The sequence below is a fragment of the Mustela lutreola genome, chromosome 3 (assembly GCF_030435805.1).
Source record: "Mustela lutreola isolate mMusLut2 chromosome 3, mMusLut2.pri, whole genome shotgun sequence".
Taxonomy (NCBI): Eukaryota; Metazoa; Chordata; class Mammalia; order Carnivora; family Mustelidae; genus Mustela; species Mustela lutreola.
In genome coordinates this window covers 144,160,869-144,179,752 of record NC_081292.1, presented here as the reverse complement: position 1 = coordinate 144,179,752, position 18,884 = coordinate 144,160,869, and the positions used below count along the sequence as shown (strand labels likewise).

General features: G+C 35.5%; 1 protein-coding gene across 2 annotated transcripts in view; it reads right to left on the bottom strand.

Moving 5' to 3' along the window:
- TLK1 (tousled like kinase 1) overlaps positions 1–18,884 on the bottom strand; it is a 143,593-nt gene that overhangs the window by 99,734 nt on the left and 24,975 nt on the right. The window contains exon 2 of one of the 2 annotated variants that reach the window (XM_059167060.1): positions 776–894. In XM_059167060.1, the coding sequence (XP_059023043.1) occupies positions 776–894 (119 nt within the window). Of the gene's footprint in view, positions 1–775; positions 895–18,884 lie in introns of those variants that run through there. The other variant, XM_059167062.1, reaches the window with a different exon arrangement.

Sequence of the window (18,884 nt, the reverse complement as noted above, 5' to 3'; positions counted from 1 at the left end):
GTTAACAATTTATAAGAGACTCACAAAAAGCTAACAAGTACATGAGGAAATGCTCAAAATAACTGGTGGAACAAGAAAAAAAAAAGAGAGAAAGTGGGATACTATTTTATACTTGTTAAACTATCAAAAATGAGAAATCCAGAGGATGCCAAGTGTTTCTGGGATGTGGGTACATAAATGATCAGTCATTCTGTTAAAAGTACAGGTTAGGCCTATACAACTGTTCTGAATAGCAATCTTACACTATTCATTCAATTTTAACTCTATATACACCCCTATAACCCAGCAATTATGCTCCTGTGAATATATCCTAAATGAATGCTCACAGAGGTCCACAAAAAAAGTACATGAAATCCACTACAATGTGAGGTAATGGGGAGTTGAAGGCAACGTGAGATCTATCACTGGAAAGCCTAATATATACACTAAGGTTTTAAGCAGCAATCGTACAAATAGGAACATATACAGGTAGGACCAAGGATGACAGAGGCAAAGAAGAGACACAGGACAAGAAAAGTAAAAATTATATAATGGAAGAAGAGCAGTTCAATCTACTAAGTTAATTTTTACTCCTGAAACCTATTATGCCCCTGAAGTATGTTATGCTATAGTAAAAATCAAGTTTATAAATACTGGATTTTCCCCCATACATTATAAAAATTACAGTAAGTAATGATTTGCTATTAAGCACATATGTAGGATTCTTATACAAAATATATTCTGGATCATTTAATACAAAGAAAGAATGTCAAATAAAGTTTGTAATTCTACTCACTTTTGCTCCAACACTGCAACTGCCAGTGCTGCCTGTGCTCCCACTTGCAACTCCTGTAAATCTAGCTTCCAGTAATTCTTGCCTTCTTGGATCCAGACTATGAAGCTCATCCATTGCACCTATTAAGAAAAGGAAAATAAAACACAAATACATATATATATCTTCATATACACACAAACGTAAAATATAGGGATGTGGTTAGTGGAGATGTCACTACGAACTTAATGAATGTATTCTATAAACAGATTAAGAGACTAAAATTTTATCATGTCCTTCACTCATTTAACAAAACAACCAACAGTGAATTTCCAACACTTGTGACTGCAATCCAGAATAAGAAATATATTTTCCACACAATTCAGTACACAAACATATAAAATCATGTATCAAAAAATTTCACAAATTCTTCTTACTGCATGCAGTGCACACCACTATTTTCTAGTCTATTTTTGTCCATTAGGGGAAAAAAACACTGGCTGTGAGCTATTTAACTGACTTCATGTGCCATTAATTGACCATAGGTCCAAAGTTTGAAAAATACCACTCTCATAGTATAATGCTAGCTTATACAGAATTCTGACACTAAGTGACATTAATAGTTAATTATTTTATTTGTTTATACCTTTTCTGACTATATTTTAAACTGGAAAAGATTGTTTTATGACTTTCACATCCCAGAGATTTTTGGTACATTTGATGGTTTTCAGTTTCTATCAGTGAATAAAAATTATACATATATCAAACAGATCACTGAGGTAACAGCTATTATTAAACAATCATTGGAGAATTAAAGGGGAGAAATTAGCATCCTCGTGTAATTGCTACGATGCAGACTAAAGTACCACAAATCCTACTTAAAGTTCAATTTTAAATTTCTTTTATTCGTATCTGCCAATTTTCTACTGATAAAACTAAAATCTTAGAACTGATAAAAATGAGTGGTTCTTGAAAGGAATTAAGGGGCAATCCCAAGTCACATGTAGACACTTTCAAACAAAACTAACTAGACCCCTTCTACATACGCTTACATTCCTCTATCTTAAAGGTTAACAGTTATTCCTATAGATTTTATCTTTTGAAATTGTTCTCATTTTCTTTTATATTTTTTTTAAGATTTTATTTATTTATTTGACAGAGAGAGCACAAACACAAGCAAAGGGAATGGGAGAGAAAGAAGCAGGCTTCCCGCCAAGCAGGGAGCTTGATGCAGGGCTCAATCCCAGGATTCTGGGATCATGACCTGAGCCCAAGGCAGATGCTTAACTGACTGAGCCACCCAGGTGCCCCTCATTATCTTCCATTTTTATCTCGACAGAGGACTGAATGGATAATGGCCATCCTTCCACATTTACTTGCATATATCTGTACCTGAATATATATTTTCTGCCGACTCCTCTTTTTTCCATCTCAAAGAGGTCACTACCTTTAAAAAGCTGAAGCCTTCAATTTTTGCTTTTGATCCCATTCCTCCTTCATATCCAAGGGATCTTGCATTTGCATGTATAGACCTAAAACTACAGAACTCTTAGAAGAAAACACGGGGAAAGCATCATGATCTTGGAGGATCTGACAATGATTTCTTAGATATCAAACTGGGAAATGTGGCTCCTGGATGGCTCAGTTGATTAAGCATCTGCCTTTGGCTCAGGTCATGATCTCGAGTCCTAGGATCGAGTCCTGCACTGGGCTCCCTGCTAAGCAGGGAACCTAACCTGTTTCTCCCTCTCCCTTTGCTGCTCCCCCTGCTTGTGCTCTCTCACTCTGTTAAATAAATAAAATCTTTTTTAAAAGGGGGGGCCAGGGGGTGGGACCTGGGTGGTTCAGTTAGTTTTGAGCATCCGACTCTTGCTTTCAGCTTAGATCATGATCTCAGGGTCACAGGACTGAAATCCACTTTGGGCTCTGTGCTCCACGTTTGGCTCTGCACATAGCACGGAGTCTGCTTAAGATGCTTTTTCTCCCTCTCTCTCTGCTCCTCCCCCTGCTGTCTCTCTAAAATAAAGTAAAATAAAATAAAAGAATCTTTTAAAAAAATTGGCAGAGGACATAAACAGACATTTCTCCAAAGATATGTAACTGGCCAGTAAATACATGAAAAGAGATTCAATATCAATCATTAGGGAAATGTAAATCAAAATCCACAACGACATACCACTTCATCCCCATTAGGATGGCTACTATCATAGAACAGAAAATACTACGTGTTAGTAAGAATGTGGAGAAATTTGAACCCTTGTGCAAGGCTAGTAGGATGTAAACTGGTGCAACCATTGTGGAAAACTGTTTGGCAGTTTCTCAAAAAAAATCGAACACAGAATTACCATATGATCCAGAAAGTCTGCTTCTCGGTATATATCCAACAGAAGTGAAAGTAAGGACTAGAACAGACCTTTTTTTTTTAAAGATTGATTTATTTATTTGACAGAGAGAGATCACAAGTAGGCAGAGAGGCAGGCAGAGAGAGAGGGGGAAGCATGCTCCCCACTGAGCAGAGAGCCCGATGCGGGGCTCGATCCCAGGACCTTGGGATCATGACCTGAGCCGAAGGCAGAGGCTTTAACCCACAGAGCCACCCAGGCGCCCCTAGAATAGACCTTAATACACCATGTTCATATCAGCATTATTCACAATATCCAAAAGGTAGAAGCAACCTAAGTGTCCACTGATGAATGAATGGATTAACAAAATGTGGTATATGGATAAAATGGAGTATTATTCAGCATTAAAAATGAAGGAAATTTTAACACAGGTCACTATATAGATGAACTCTGAAGACATTATGGTAAGTGAATTGTACAAATTGTACAAAACCAATTGTACAAATATTGTGTAATTCCACTTATATGAGATTCATAATAGCCAAATGCAGAGACAGAAAGTAGATGATGGCTGTCACAGAGAGCGGGTATGGTGGAATGAGGAGTTAGGTGTTTAATGGGTACAGTTTCAATGGGGAAGATACAAAAGTTCTGGAAATGGATGGTGGTGATACGGTACAATAATGTGAATATACTTATTGGCACTGAACTGTACACCTAAAAATAGCTAAAATGGCAAATGCTGTATTATGTACACTTTATGATTCTTACAAATAATTTTTTAAAAATAAATAAATTGGACTATATCAAAATTTTAACTCTGTTGGTTCAAAAGACATGGTGGTAAAAATGAAAAACAAGAGAGAGGGAGAAAATATTTATAAAACATTTATGTGCTATGTATTATTTCTACTCTTTGGCTTGATAGTGCTTGAAATTTATAATGCACTGAAATTTAGGGAAGATGAAGACCTAAGTCCCTACTTTTACCTGATCCAACTAATAATGTGGTATTTTGTTTACCACTGTTTTTGTTTCTTAGATATATAGCTTCCTCTAGGACCCCAGCCCTCCATGAGATCCTAGAGGAAGCTATACACTCAAGGAATAACAAAAACTGGTTTCTAACCAAACTCCTGTAGGGAGTCCCAACCTCACTAATAACCAACACTTCTAACAAGTTTTTACAACATTTTAATAGCAATGTATGCAAGAACCTTTAGTATAATTGCTGACAAATAACAGATGCTTAACAAGTATTAACATACTTGTCTTTTTTTTTTTTTTTTAAGATTTTATTTATTTATCTGACAGAGAGTACTAACAGGGGGTGGGGAGCGGCAGGCAGTGGGAGAGGGAGAAGCAGGCTCTCCACTGCACAGGGAACCCAACATGGGGCTCAATCCCAGAGCTCTGGGATCATGACCTGAGCTGAAAACAGACGCTTAACCAACTGAGCCACCAGGCAGCCCTAGCATACTTATCTAAATAAAAATATAATCTGGAATACAAGAGCCTTGCTTCCCAAAACACAGTTCACTGATCAGCAGCCATCTGTTACCCCTCGATGCTTATAAGAAATGGAAACTGTCGGTTCCAACCCTACACCTAGCAAATCAGAATCTATATAGTTTTTAAAGATTTTATTTATTTATTTGACAGAGACTACAAGCAGGCAGAGAGGCAGGCAGGGAGAGAGAAGAGGAAGCAGGTTCCCCGCCAAGCAGAGAGCCCAATGTGGGCTCGATCCTAGGACCCCAAGATCACGACCCGAGCTGAAGACAGAGGCTTAACCCACTGAGCCACCCAGGTGCCCCAGAATCTAAATTTTAGTAAGATCTTCAGGAAATTATCATGTGCATTCAAGTCTGAGAATCACTGCTATAGAATCTGGGTTCTCAACTTTTCCTGACAAGGGCTCAACTGTATTTCAGTCTTTGCAGGCCAAGGGCAATACCATGTAGACACTTTACATAATGAGAGAAAAATTTCTACAAACTTTTTATTGACAAAATTCAAGATACAAAAACTATGTATAATATTTTACAATATTATAAAATATAAGTAGGCTAATAAAAATGGAATTGAGGGTACCACTTAATTTTAGTTTCCTATCATCGAAATCTATTGCAAATATTCAACTGATAATGTTGATCAGCCTATGTATTTATCTTTGAAATGCCTTTTCTGACAAACAGGTATTGCTAAATACTGATATCGACCCACAAGTACATGATTTTAATTAAGTTAATTCATGACTTTGAAGGCAGCTCTAGAAATCTCTTAGATTCTTTTGATAATTGCTTTTCAATAAGTCACTATACTGCAGATTAATCACTTCCAATTGGAAGTAAGGCAGAAGTTCCTCAAGTGCACAATTACATGGATTTTGAGATATGGAAACTTCCTTTGCACGTGCATCAATGTCTGAAAAATGTTGCTGGCACTGTAGTTTGATGATGGAAAACATATTCATGCAAATTCATATGGGAATGAAGCTCTCGCTTTGACAGTAAAAGAAATGAATAAAGCAGTTTGATGTTACTTGTGATTCAAACATCAGTTGACACTGAAATGACTTTACTGCAGCTAAATTTCACATGTAAGCACTATTTCACCTCATCATTTTAGGTTAGATTCATTTAAAAGTATTTCCAGGTGTCAAAAAAAGCCAATTTCCAAAGCCAATCAGTATCTGACAATAGTGGTTAAAGGCTATCCCACTTCATTCAGAAAAATTTCCATCTCTGTCCTAAGCTCAAAAAATTGTGAACAATTTTACTACTAAACCAGTCAAGAAATTCAGCTTCTATATCCAAAAAAAAATTCATGCAGTTGATGCTAATTAAATCCATGAGAGCAAATTAAGTGCACCACTGACAATACTGATTCAGTAACACATGATAAATTCGAAATTTTATGCAAAGTACCTACTGATGAATAATAAAACAAATAACCAGAGCTTTGAACGCCTCACATTTTTATAAGCTTTGTAAAGTTATCCAACTAAGCCTTTTTCTGTTCCACACATTTTTACCACCATCACTTTTAGCACATCTTAGCAGATTCCACTTCAGATTGTACTTTGTGTTTTCTCAACTTTGAAAATATTCTTGTGTGTAGTTGTTCTCCACAGACTATTCATAGGGTCTAATTGTTCTGCCACTTCAAATTTGGCATTGACACCTTGCATAAACAACAACTGAAGAGTATCAATAACATCTGTCAACTCAGCAAAAGCCAAGGAAAACCACTATAAATTACTTGTTTTTTTAATTGACTATTGATATTGCTTCAAATGTCTTTAACTCTTAAATCAACTGTTCTTGCCAAAAAATTTATATTCTAAAACGAGTTTATTTTTTCTGGACACATTTTTTTATGCTGCAATCAAATACAATTTAATTAACTCACCATCAGTAAATGGCTTTGCTTGGCTAAGAAATGAGCCACTTGAAAACTTATTTTGGTGGCAGCCTCATTTTCAATTTTTATTTCTATGAAGAAATTATGCTGTGATAAGATACTCCATTTTAAACTGACTTACTTTAAGAAAATAGAATTGAGAATAGTATGATATATGCTTAGTCTAATAATGTCAACATATATTCTTCTCTAACAGCTACACTGTCACTGCATAATTAAAAAAAAAAAGTTTTGTTCTCTAATTCAACAAAATAATACATACTCCACTGTGCCTTAAAAAGCATGGCACTCAGGGGAGCCTGGGTGGCTCAGTGGTTAAGCCTCTGCCTTCGGCTCAGTTCATGATCTCAGGGTCCTGGGATAGAGCCCCGCATCAGGTTCTTTGCTCATCGGGGAGCCTGCTTTCCCCCCTCTCTCTGCCTGCCTATGTGCCTACTTGTGATCTCCATCTTTCCGTCAAATAAATAAATAAAAATTCTTTAAAAAAAAAAAAAAAAGCATGGCACACAGAGTCCATTTTTCTTTTCTTTTCTTGTTTTGACATGATAGATATGCACTGGCATAAAAAAATAAATACTGTAGGCTGGCAATACACATGGTACTCAAAACACTGTCAAGTTATGACAGCAATACTGAAATTTGTAGTGCACCAAAAGCTGTATGAAGTAAAAAGAATGTCATATAGGTCTCTGTCACAACTACTCTGTTCTGCCATTATAATGCAAAACAGCTGTGTTCCAATAAAACTTTATTTGTAGGCACTAATATTTGAATTTCACATATCATAAAGTATTGCTATTTCAATTTTTTTAACCATACAAAAATATGTACTTTGCAGACTCCTGCTGTAGCAAATACATTTCAAAGATTATAATTTTTTATGGAATCAAACTGTTATTTCTGACACCAGAAGTTTGGTCCTTAATTACAAGAGGTGAGATTTTCTGAAGAATATCTAATTTCACTAAAATCCATTAAATTCTTTACTATACATTAATATGCTTTTTAAAAAATTTTATTTATTTATTTGACAGAGAGAGAGAGATATCAAGATCTCAAGTAGGCAGAGAGGCAAGCAGAGATGGGGGGCGGGGAAGGAGGCTCCCCGCTGAGCAGGGAGCCAGATGTGAGCTCGATCCCAGGACTCTGAGATCATGACCCGAGCTGAAGGCAGAGGCTTAACCCACTGAACCACACAGGTGCCCTACATTAATATACTTTTGAAAAATAAATTATAAAAGCCACTATACTATAAAGACCATAGCATCCCTAAAGAATACCCATCTCTAAATACAGCCACCTGTTTCCTAATTATGCTACTATTCTTACTAAACTGCTCCATAAAATGTATTATAAACCTACAATTTCACATAAAAAATATAAGATGTCACTACCCAAATTAGAGATCATACCCCATCCTATAAGAAAAAACTTAGGGAAACATAAAGGAAGACCACAGTTTTAACCATTAGGGAAGTATGTCATGGCCCCTTCTAATAAACATTTTCTTTCTCCCTCTCTTATATACATACACACACACACACATTCAACTAACTCAGCAGATGTTAGTTATTATAAAACTTGCCTCCCAAGGTGACCAGTCTAAAAAAGATCCATGTATTTAGACATAGTATTAGTTCTGTTTAGTCGGGATCACTTTATAATTATATCACCTTTTTATGACAAGGAATGTATCTTTCATTATATCTTTTTTTTAAGATTTTATTTATTTGACAGAGATCACAAATAGACAGAGAGGCAGGCAGAGAGAGAGAGGAAGGAAAGCAGGCTCCCCACTGAACAGAGAGCCCGATGCGGGGCTCGATCACAGGACCCTGAGATCATGAGCTGAGCTGAAGGCAGAGCCTTTAACCCACTGAGCCACCCAGGCGCCCCCATTATATCATTTTTTAATTACCTTAAGACTTCATCTTCCTTGGCAGATAGTCAAAACAAAATCACGATATCTAGAACCTATGTTAATACCAGAAAAGGTTAATACCAGTTACCAAAAAGTAAATGAGTTTGTCCACTTAGACCTTTCTAATAGATTCAACTGCTGCTAAGCCACTGCCTTACATTTTTAAATTTAAAAACTTCCTGAAGTCTGAAATTATTTTAACTCATTCCAGATTTTAATTGTTACTTTTTATATTTCATCTAATAAGCTGATTTATACAGAACAGTTAAGGTCTTTCTTCGATTAATACTTTTCACATTATACTTGATAAAGCAAAGAACTCTGATTAAAAACAGAAACACCATGATAAAGTCAGAAATTATTTCAACAAGATAAAATATTCCATTTAAATCACTCCTTTTCATTAGTATTTTAACGCATTTCGAAGTATAGGAAACAAAAAGAATTTAAGAAGTCTACACTGTTCAACACTCCAGAATTACTTCTGCCTCTTGTCTTTAAACACCCATTTTAACACAGTTAATAGAACGTATCTATTTTCATACACAGTATTTTGTATCATATATTTAGTAAACACAGCTATTATTTTTGTTGACCACATTACATTCCAACACTTACGCCACAGCTTGATTGTCAATTTAAAACCAAATATTCCAATTTTTTGGTACTTAAATGAACATGTTAAATGAGCTATCACAAAAGCAACCCAATTTCTTTCACAATCTCTTCCCCGTATGAATCTAATAAAAACATCTCCCACACTTTTTTTTCCTTGTGAGTTTAAATACTAACATTTGGAAATTTAATCTATTTAGAATTTCATTGTATATAGTTCTAACATTTTCCAAAGGAAAATGTCATACAATTTCTCACAAATGCAACCTTTCCCACTGATTTGAAATACTTTTCTAGCCATCTATCATATTCCCACATAAATATGGGTCTGATTCTGTACTTTAATCTGTTTCACTAAACTATCTGAGCTATATAATCTATCCATCTACCTACACATGTATGTATTGTGTGTATAGTATTAGTTCTGTTTAGTCGGCATCACTTGCAAAACAGTATAATGCAAAACAGCTGTGTTCCAATAAAATTTTATTTGTAGGCACTAATATTTGAATTTCACATATCATAAAGTATTGCTCTTTCAATTTTTTAACGTATATGTATATATATACATATATACACGTAACTACACTCTTTCACAGACACACATCCCAAATATTTCATCTAGAATGACTGAAAAGAGTAGGCATGAAAGCCTGATTCCTGAATCCTGTATATACATTCAATTATAAATACCTGTAGTAAATAAAGACAGGTCTAATCTAGGACCACTACATATCAGATTAATACCTCACCTTATCTTTAAGATACTTAGTCATTTTAAACACTTTTGCTGTAACTCTTACAGCAAAGAATGCAGACATATTGAGACCAAATTATTCATATAAAAAAATATAGCTTGCATCAGAGTAAAGCAGAGTAAAGTTTTGGTTTCTTCTTCTCTACCACTCATGACCTTAGATAATGAGTAATAATTTAATTTCAATTTTATTCTTATAAATAAAAGTCTGGGGGGCCTGGCAGAGGGGATAAATAAATAAATAAATGTCTGGCCGTTAATTTTTCTTTCATCAAAAATAAATACACAAATAGACAAAATACGTAAGCATGGCCAAATTCCTTAACCATGCTTCAGCTTCTTTATATATAAAATGGATAATGGGGGTGCCTGGGTGGCTCAGTTCGTTGAGTGTCTGCCTTTAGCTCAGTCATGATTCCAGGGTCCAGGGATTGAGCCCCACATCAGGCTCCCTGCTCCACGGGAAGCCTGCTTTTCTCTCTCCTGTTCCCCCTGCTTGTGTTCCCTCTCTCACTGTCTCTTTGTCAAATAAATAAAATCTTTTTAAATAAACAAATAAATAAATTAAATGGATAATAGAAGTATGTACCTCATAGCTGTTAGAATAAAGAGCAGTCCAAAAGGAGAGTGTAAGGGGGGGGGGGTGTGTGCTTGAGAGAGAGAAAATGAACACACACGTGCTTGTACATGTAAAAAGCAATGTTTTCTAAGTAAGTGTATATGAAGAGTTGTAAACTAAACCTGTCACCTAGCAGTCAGTAAGTGTGAGCATATATGTATGCTACAATACAAGTACTCAATAAAGACTGGCATTTATTATGTACATAATAAGCTCCCTTCCAGCTTTCTCCCTGTGGTTAGAATTTCCTAGTAGGTAAAACAGCATATACTTCAATGCCTAATTTTTTTTTTGTTAATGTCAAAGTAATGTAACTAACTCCCATTCCTCTACTTTCTTTAAGCTTATAGTAATTTGCTATTTTTAGAATCAATTTCTCTCTCATATACACATATACACATACACACATATATATGGACGTATGTACATGTGTATACATACACAACATTTTTATAGTAGGCTATTTCTCTATTTTAACATCCAGTTCTCATCTTAAAGATAAGGCAATTGAGATACTGAGAGATTAAGTCTTATTACCTATTGTTAGAACTAATACCCACTCAACTAAGCACCCCTTATCCCAAAAGAGCAGTCCAAAAGGAGAGTGTAAGGGGGGGGTGTGTGTGCTTGAGAGAGAGAAAATGAACACACACGTGCTTGTACATGTAAAAAGCAATGTTTTCTAAGAAAGGTCCAAAATAGGAATTTGGTAAAACCTAGACTAGTTATTACTTTCCTATTATTACTATAAAGTCAACTGGTATCCTATCACTAACCTAAGTACTAGTTACTTAAGAATCTTTTTTAGTTCCATGCTTTTTCCCCATTATCAGTGTAATAAATGCTGGTTGAAATAAATAATACAGAAATATAAAAATGAAAGTCCCAATACTCCCCTGTCTCCCAAAATCCCACTCCTCAGAGGTAACCATTTTGATATACCCTCAAAAGCATAGTGATGATTTACTGCCCCACAGTACTCCTTCTTGGTCTATTCTATCCCATTAGGGCAGGGTGAAAGAAGGGCTCCAGAACAGTTACCAGGTACAGTTCATCTGCAGCAGGGAAGTAAATCTCCAACAAGGAAGTTGCGGGTACTCTACCTGAGAAGTCCAAGTTGAGCACTATCTACCTTTTAAAACACTATCTGAAACAATGTACTATAATAAGGATAAAATATTCTAGATGTTGATACAGTGATTTCAACATAGGTTATTATTTCACCAATATCATCTCTATCATATCTTCAAAATGACTCTTAAAATGGATTTCTGTGGACACTTACTATAGCAAAATAGCTTTAGGGTCAAGAGCATGGGCTCTGTTGCCAGAGTTCAAATCCCCAGCTCTGTCCTCATCCATAAAATCCTGGTAATAACTGAGCCTACTTCACAGGATTCTTATGCAAATCAATGAGATGACACTGCCACGCCCTTAGCAGGTTCCTGGAATATACAGCCTCCATAATTTTTACTTACTATTATCGAGTCCTAGAAAAATAAGCAACCTCCCCAAAACTGCATGCCAAGTAAGTGATGTGAGAAGAGAAAGCAACAGAAGGATACTAACAAACAATAGAGCATTCCTTTATTCACTTTCAATTTCACTAGCCTAAACCTTCAAAAAAAGAAGAAAAAAACTGAATTTTTAAATTAATAAATCCAAAAGATTTCCAAAAAAATAAACCACTCTGCTTAGGAACCCTACCTACTCCAAATGCCCACAAAGACACATTCAACATAAATTATGCTGCTCAATGAAAATAAAAACAATCTTTAACCAACATTCCCAAGTGTAAATTACTGTACAACTCCAAAGAATGCCAAAAGTTTAGATGCCAGCTACCCATGAGTGTATAAACCCATCAAGATCATAACGTTTCTCTAGAAAGATACATTTCCAAAGACCAAATCACCCAAGATACAAAATAATTTTAGTAACATTTTCTATTACCTTCAACCTTGATAGAAATGCCAACCTGTAACGTTTTAATTTATATTTATAAATATATATATGTGTGTACATATACATATATATGTATGTATCTATGTATGTATATATATAGGGGGGGACAGGGAGATCTAATATCAAGTGAGAGGGAGAGAGAGAGAGAGAGAGAATCTTAAGCAGGCTCCATGTCCAGCACAGAGCCCAATACACGGCTTGATCTCACAACCGAGTTCATGACCTGAGCTGAAACCAAATCAGATGCTTAACCACCTGAGCTACCCAAGCACCCAACCAATCTGTAACTTTAGATAAATATCTAAGTAAACCAATTTTAACAATGGATAAGAAATTGTGATTTTTTTAAAATAGGCTGAACCACATAAAGTTAAATTCACACATTTTAAGTCTATAAAATAGGTTTGTATGGCTCAAACTATTCACTCCATGACCAGAATAGTCTAATCAATCCTCTAGTATCTTAACAAATGTTATGACTGTCATTTTATGGAAATTCAATACAGAATACAGAACTCAAAGAAACTGTGGGTCACATCATTCTCATACATTTTTTTTTTTAAATATTTTATTTATTTATTTGAGAGAGAGACAGTGAGAGAGAGCATGAGCGAGGAGAAGGTCAGAGAGAGAAGCAGACTCCCCATGGAGCTGGGAGCCTGATGCGGGACTCGATCCCAGGAATCCAGGATCATGACCTGAGCCGAAGGCAGTCGTCCAACCAACTGAGCCACCCAGGCGTCCCATTCTCATACATTTTTAATTTGTGTATTATCTCAAAGCTGCCAAAATAGAGTGATAAATGCAAAGCCTTATTAAGTTTATACCTTATAAGGTCGGCCCTCATAGTCTTTCAGCAATCTGTACGTTCAAAAAGTCTGACTTATACCAAGTTTTCTTTCAGTTATAGTAATTTTCTGACTTAACACTTATTTCCCAATGCCAAGCTATCTTGGCATATAAAAAAAGGACACATATCTTTATAGTGACAAGAAATAAGCAATTTCACTTCTTCCCCTTTTTACTATTGGTCATAAACCCCAAACTGCCAACAATAAAGAAAAATGGAAAATTAAGGGCACCTGGGTGGTGCAGTTGGTTAAAGCATTAGACTCTTGGTTTCGGTTCAGGTCTGATCTTGGTTGTGAGATCAAGCTCTGCATTAGGCTCCATGCTCAGTAGGTAGTCTGCTTGAGTTTCTCTCTCCCTCTTCCTCTGCCCCTCCCCACTACTTCCAGGCATACTCTCTCTCATTAATAAATAAAGATTTTAAAAAATAAATTAGATCGTGTAGAATATTAAGTATTGTTACTGGGGAAGTATTCCAGTGGCAGCATTTCTGCCTAATTACAGATTCTAGGGTGGATTCATGGACACCAGTTAGGTGGCCACTGTAGTGATCCAGTAAGAGAAGGCACTAGCTTGAACAAGTACCACATAAGATCAGAAAGGTAGTACCACATAAGATCAGAAAGGTAGTACCACATAAGATCAGAAGCTGGTAGTAGACTGAATCTGAAAAGTAAGGGAAAGGGAAATGTTTCTTGTTTACACATGAGTAACTGGTAGTAACAGTCACTAGAAAAGGAACTGCTTCAGGGAGATAGATCATGAATTCCTATTTGAAGACAATGAACTCGATGTGTTTTAGGGACAACAGTGAGTTTCTTCATGCAGGCCTCACTTACCTATTCACCTAACAATGAAGACTAACCTCACAGTTACCTATTTTAAGGTAATGGTTCAATAACCATTAGCAAAGAGCACAGAACAGCAGGAAGGAAGGACAGGTACAAATAAAGCCCACCTCAATATACAAAAAATAAAGTACAGAGGATGAGGGAAAACTGTTTTTACTGACCATTTAGATATTTAAAAATTCATCCATATTATGGATCACTTATCCAATCAGCTCTATTGTAAGTCACTGGGCCTAAGAGACATCACAGTGCTCATACTATGAACTCACAATATCAATGAGGAGAAAGACAATGTAAAAGAATAAAACTGGAAATGATTGTGGCTGGATACATCAGAACCAATTTTATGAACTACTTATCATGTATGTCTAAATACTACAGAGCACAGAAACTCTCTAAACTGCTTAACATACTATTTGATTATAATATACAACAAGGTGTGAATGAGTAAGTCTATAGGACACATAAAAATCAATCCTATTTATTTTTTTAGTCACATTATATGCACTTCCTCTTCCCAGGCTGCTGTTCATGCACTTTGAAAACAATTACAGAATGTTTGGCTTCTCTATTAGACTGGCTTTTGGTAAATTAGAACTTCCACTTACTGTACTCCTCATTATTACCTTTATAAGTAATAATAAATTACATTAACTTACTTATCTGTACTCATAGAACACACTGCAAGAGAGGAAAAAAACTGTATTCTTGAAAATAATATAGTTGGCCAAAATGATTTTAACATGGGCAAAGAATTTAATAAACACTTCTCCAGAGATAACACAAATGGTCAATATGCACAGAAAAATATGCTCATATCACTAATAATTAAGGAAATGCATATAAAACCCAAAGATATTGTTTCACTCCCCTTAGGATGGCTATTTAAAAAATAGAATATAAGTGTTAGCAAGGATGTAGAGAAAATGGAATGCTTGTGCACTGTGGATGAAATCATAAAATGGTACAGCTGCAGTGCAAAACAGTATGGCAGCTCCTCAAATAATTAAAAATAAAATTACCATATGATCCAAGCAATCTCACTTCTGGGTGTATACCCACAAGTACTCAAAGCTGGATCTCAGAGATATCTGCACACCCATGTTTATAGCAGCATTATTCACAGCAGCCAAGGCACAACAGCCAAGCAAGCCAGGCAACCATTAATGGATAAATGGATAAACAAAATGTGGTATACACATAAAATGGAATATTATTCAACCTTTAAAGTGCAGGATATCCCGACACATGCTGCAATACAGAAGAACGTTGAGGACGCTGTGCTAAATGAAATAAGTCACAAAAAGAAAAACATGTATCACTGTATTTATATGCATTTATATTCCTATAGTAGTTAAATTAATAGTATAAAATGGTGGTTTTCAGGGGTTGAAGGCAGAGGGGAATGGAAAGCTCTTATATAATGGGTATTACAGTTTCAGTTTTGCAAGATAAAACAGATCTGGAGTTATCTACTTGGATAACTGGTTAATTTCAAGTGTTCAATTTCCTCAGAGAAAGTTACTCTATACTAGTCATAGGGAGCACTGTTTTTGTACTATCCATAAACTAAAACACTTTTTATATTTTTAAATGACTGGGAAGGGGAGATCAAAAAGAAGGGCATTTCGTGATAAAATAAATTGCATGAAATTCAAACTTCAGTGTTCACAAATAAGACTTTATTGGAACAAAGCCACACCCAGTCATTTGCACACTGCCTATGGCTGCCCTTGTCCGAGTCAAGGACAGAGTAGTTCAAACAGAGAACTTTAGGCCTTTTAAGCATAAAATACTTTCTGACATGCTCTTTGCAAAAAGTATGCCAACTCGTGCTCTATACCTAATTCCAAAACAAGGAATTAGGTATAAAGCAAAAATAAAATGAAGTAAATTAAGAGTAAATAATTTTTTAAATTTTGATTTAATGATTCTTTTCAAAATACAAAAGAAACATCTTTTATGTGGCTTTTGATTTCTACCATCATGACATCTGCATATACAAAGATACACACAGGCATGTGAGAGCATGCATTATTTTTAATATCTGCAGCATCTAGAGTTAAGCCTCAATCCTAGGGTAAACTTTCATTAGTAGTTAAGCTCTTCGGGCACTCAAAAATTAGAGGATTTATACAACTACTTAATAACCCAGCTTTGTTTTCACAAATAACCGTATCATTAAAATCATCTAAAGTATCATTTTTACTTTATACAGTATAGAAAAGATATCCTAAATAACAGTTAAAATATACAATAAAATCGCTGTGAGCTCTGATAATAAAGAGTTTGCATCACTTTTATCATTTTCTTATTAAAAGCAAACTGTGGGGTAGAGGTAAGGGTTGCAACAATGTTAGTTGTTAAAGATAACTAAAATGCTTTAAACATCAAGTTCTAGATAGGTATGCATCTATGCCTTAGTCAATAACTTGTTAATAGAAAATTTAAGAACATTTGTTAAATTTCAAGATATTTAAAACAACATTTAACATATATACCTACATTTTAGCAAGTAAAGAATAAATAATTACTATAAATTGATCCTGGCAAGTAGGCTACCATAGCAGGATATACTGATCTCTATTTCAAATCTCAGATGCCAGTATGTGGAGAATAAGCTGAAATCATTAACACCCCCCCCAAAATTGCCAATCATCTTCTTTCTTCTGCTGCTCTGTAATCTAGAGAACTAAATTAGGCAGTACAAACAAATGCAAGTAGTTTTAATATAAGAACTGTCACAGTCCTTGTAATCAGTACATACTGTAGTAAAAGTAAGCTCTGGTAGAAATAACCTGTAGTAATGGGTTCATGGTATCAACACTGCGACCTCAGTTAATTAATTTTGCTCCTTCCCCCCCAAAAAAATCCACCTAAATAATTTTATGATTAAGCAATTCAAAGTTGTATCATCTTCAGTAAATTCTGAGAAACCTGAGTAATTTTTAAAACAAACCACAAACAAAAAAGGTAATAAACGTGTGGAAAACTGCTTATGTTCTTGGTAATCAAATATATACAAGTAAAACAACCTGGCATACAATCACGCAAGCCAAACAGTTTTAAAATTTACTACCACTAGAGCAGTGATGCGTCCATTAAACTGGTTCACATGCACTGCTGGTGACACTGTAAATAGGTACAACTCTTACAATACAGCAACATCCAGAAAGAAATGCATACTTTTTTACTAACTTAAATTGAAATAACTGCAACATTTGAGACATGACAATTTTCAAAGGCATACAAAGTGTTATACTGTATTTAGCAAAACCAAAAGTCAATTTCTAAAGCTGAAACAGTATTGCTCAAAGGGCAATAATCTAAGAGAAGCTAAGTAACAAAGAAGCTAAGTAACTTACCTATAGTGGAAAGAACTGAGAACAGAAAATAGAGAATACATCCAACCTGAAAGGAAGCGTATGTGTCATATGTCACAGCTATTATTATTTTTTTTAAAGGTGCAAAGATTAACTATGACCTCTTAGAACCTAATCCCTGAGTAAGACACAACTCCATTATGACTGTAATCATCAAAAAACAGTTTCTACCAGAATCAGAAAAAAATAATTAGAGTGGTAGGATTGTGTGCCACATGTTATTGTAGAATGTTATCAATGCATTGTCCTTTCGTTGTAACAGGGGGAAAAGAATGTCCCAGATAACGTTTATTCAACTCTACATTTGCTATTACCAAGGAGGAGGGATAGCTGGGTGGCTGGCTCAGTGAGTTAAGCAAATGCCTTAGGCTTGGGTCATGATCCCAGGCTCCTGGTATCAACTCCCACTAGGTCTCCTTGCTCAGCTGGGAGCCTGCTTCTCCCTCTGCCTGCCACTCCCCCGCTTGTGCTCACTCGTTTTCTCTCTCTCTCTCTCTCTCTGACAAATAAATAAAATCTTAAAAAAAAAAAAAAAAACCTACTGAGAGGAGGAAAAAAATTCAAATTCACCCAAACTGTTCCAACAAATTGAAATATTAAAAACAAAAGCAGGGGCACCTGGGTGGTTCAGTGGGTTAAATCCTCTGCCTTCAGCTCAGGATCCCCTAGTCCTGGGATAGAGCCCCACATCGGGCTCTCTGCTCAGTGGGGGACCTGCTTCTCTGCCTACTTGTAATCTCTGTCAAATAAGTAAAAAAACTTACAAAAAAAATTCTTAAAAAAAAAAAAAGCAAACAAGAACTTCTAATAACGCTGATTAGATAAATCAGACCAATATTCTGGGTTGGGAAACTTGAAAACCTGGACTAAATTATTATTTTTTAAAGTTTGCTTATAGTTATAGGTCAGTGAAGAATCATAGGGACAAAATCAGGAAAAGAAACTCCAGAGAGTTGAGTCTGGTAAATGAGGCTTCCCCAGACTCTAGAAGTATCTGCTGATTTCCGAACTAGTGACTCAGAAACTGAGATGCTAAGCAAAACTTTGGCAGTATCATTGGGCTGTCCTGGAAAAGAAAAAAGAAAAAAAAAAGAGGAAATCCAGAGCCTCCCCAAAATTCTGCATTGGGATCCCCATCTCTGAGCAAAAGTAAATAGGATTAAGGTCCAGTTTCTAATCTCAATCCTTAAAAGTGGATCAAGAAAAATCTGAGGTTTACAGTGCCCCTATATTTCTGCCAAAATTAAATGTAAGTCCTATCATGGAAGGCTACCATTATTTTAGGCCCCAAATGATCTCTATGGCTTTTCATTAAAAATGTCCCACATCCAATTAAAAAACAAAACAATGAAAGAGAAACCCAAGAAAGTAACACATGACTGAAAAGCAAATAAAACATGGAACA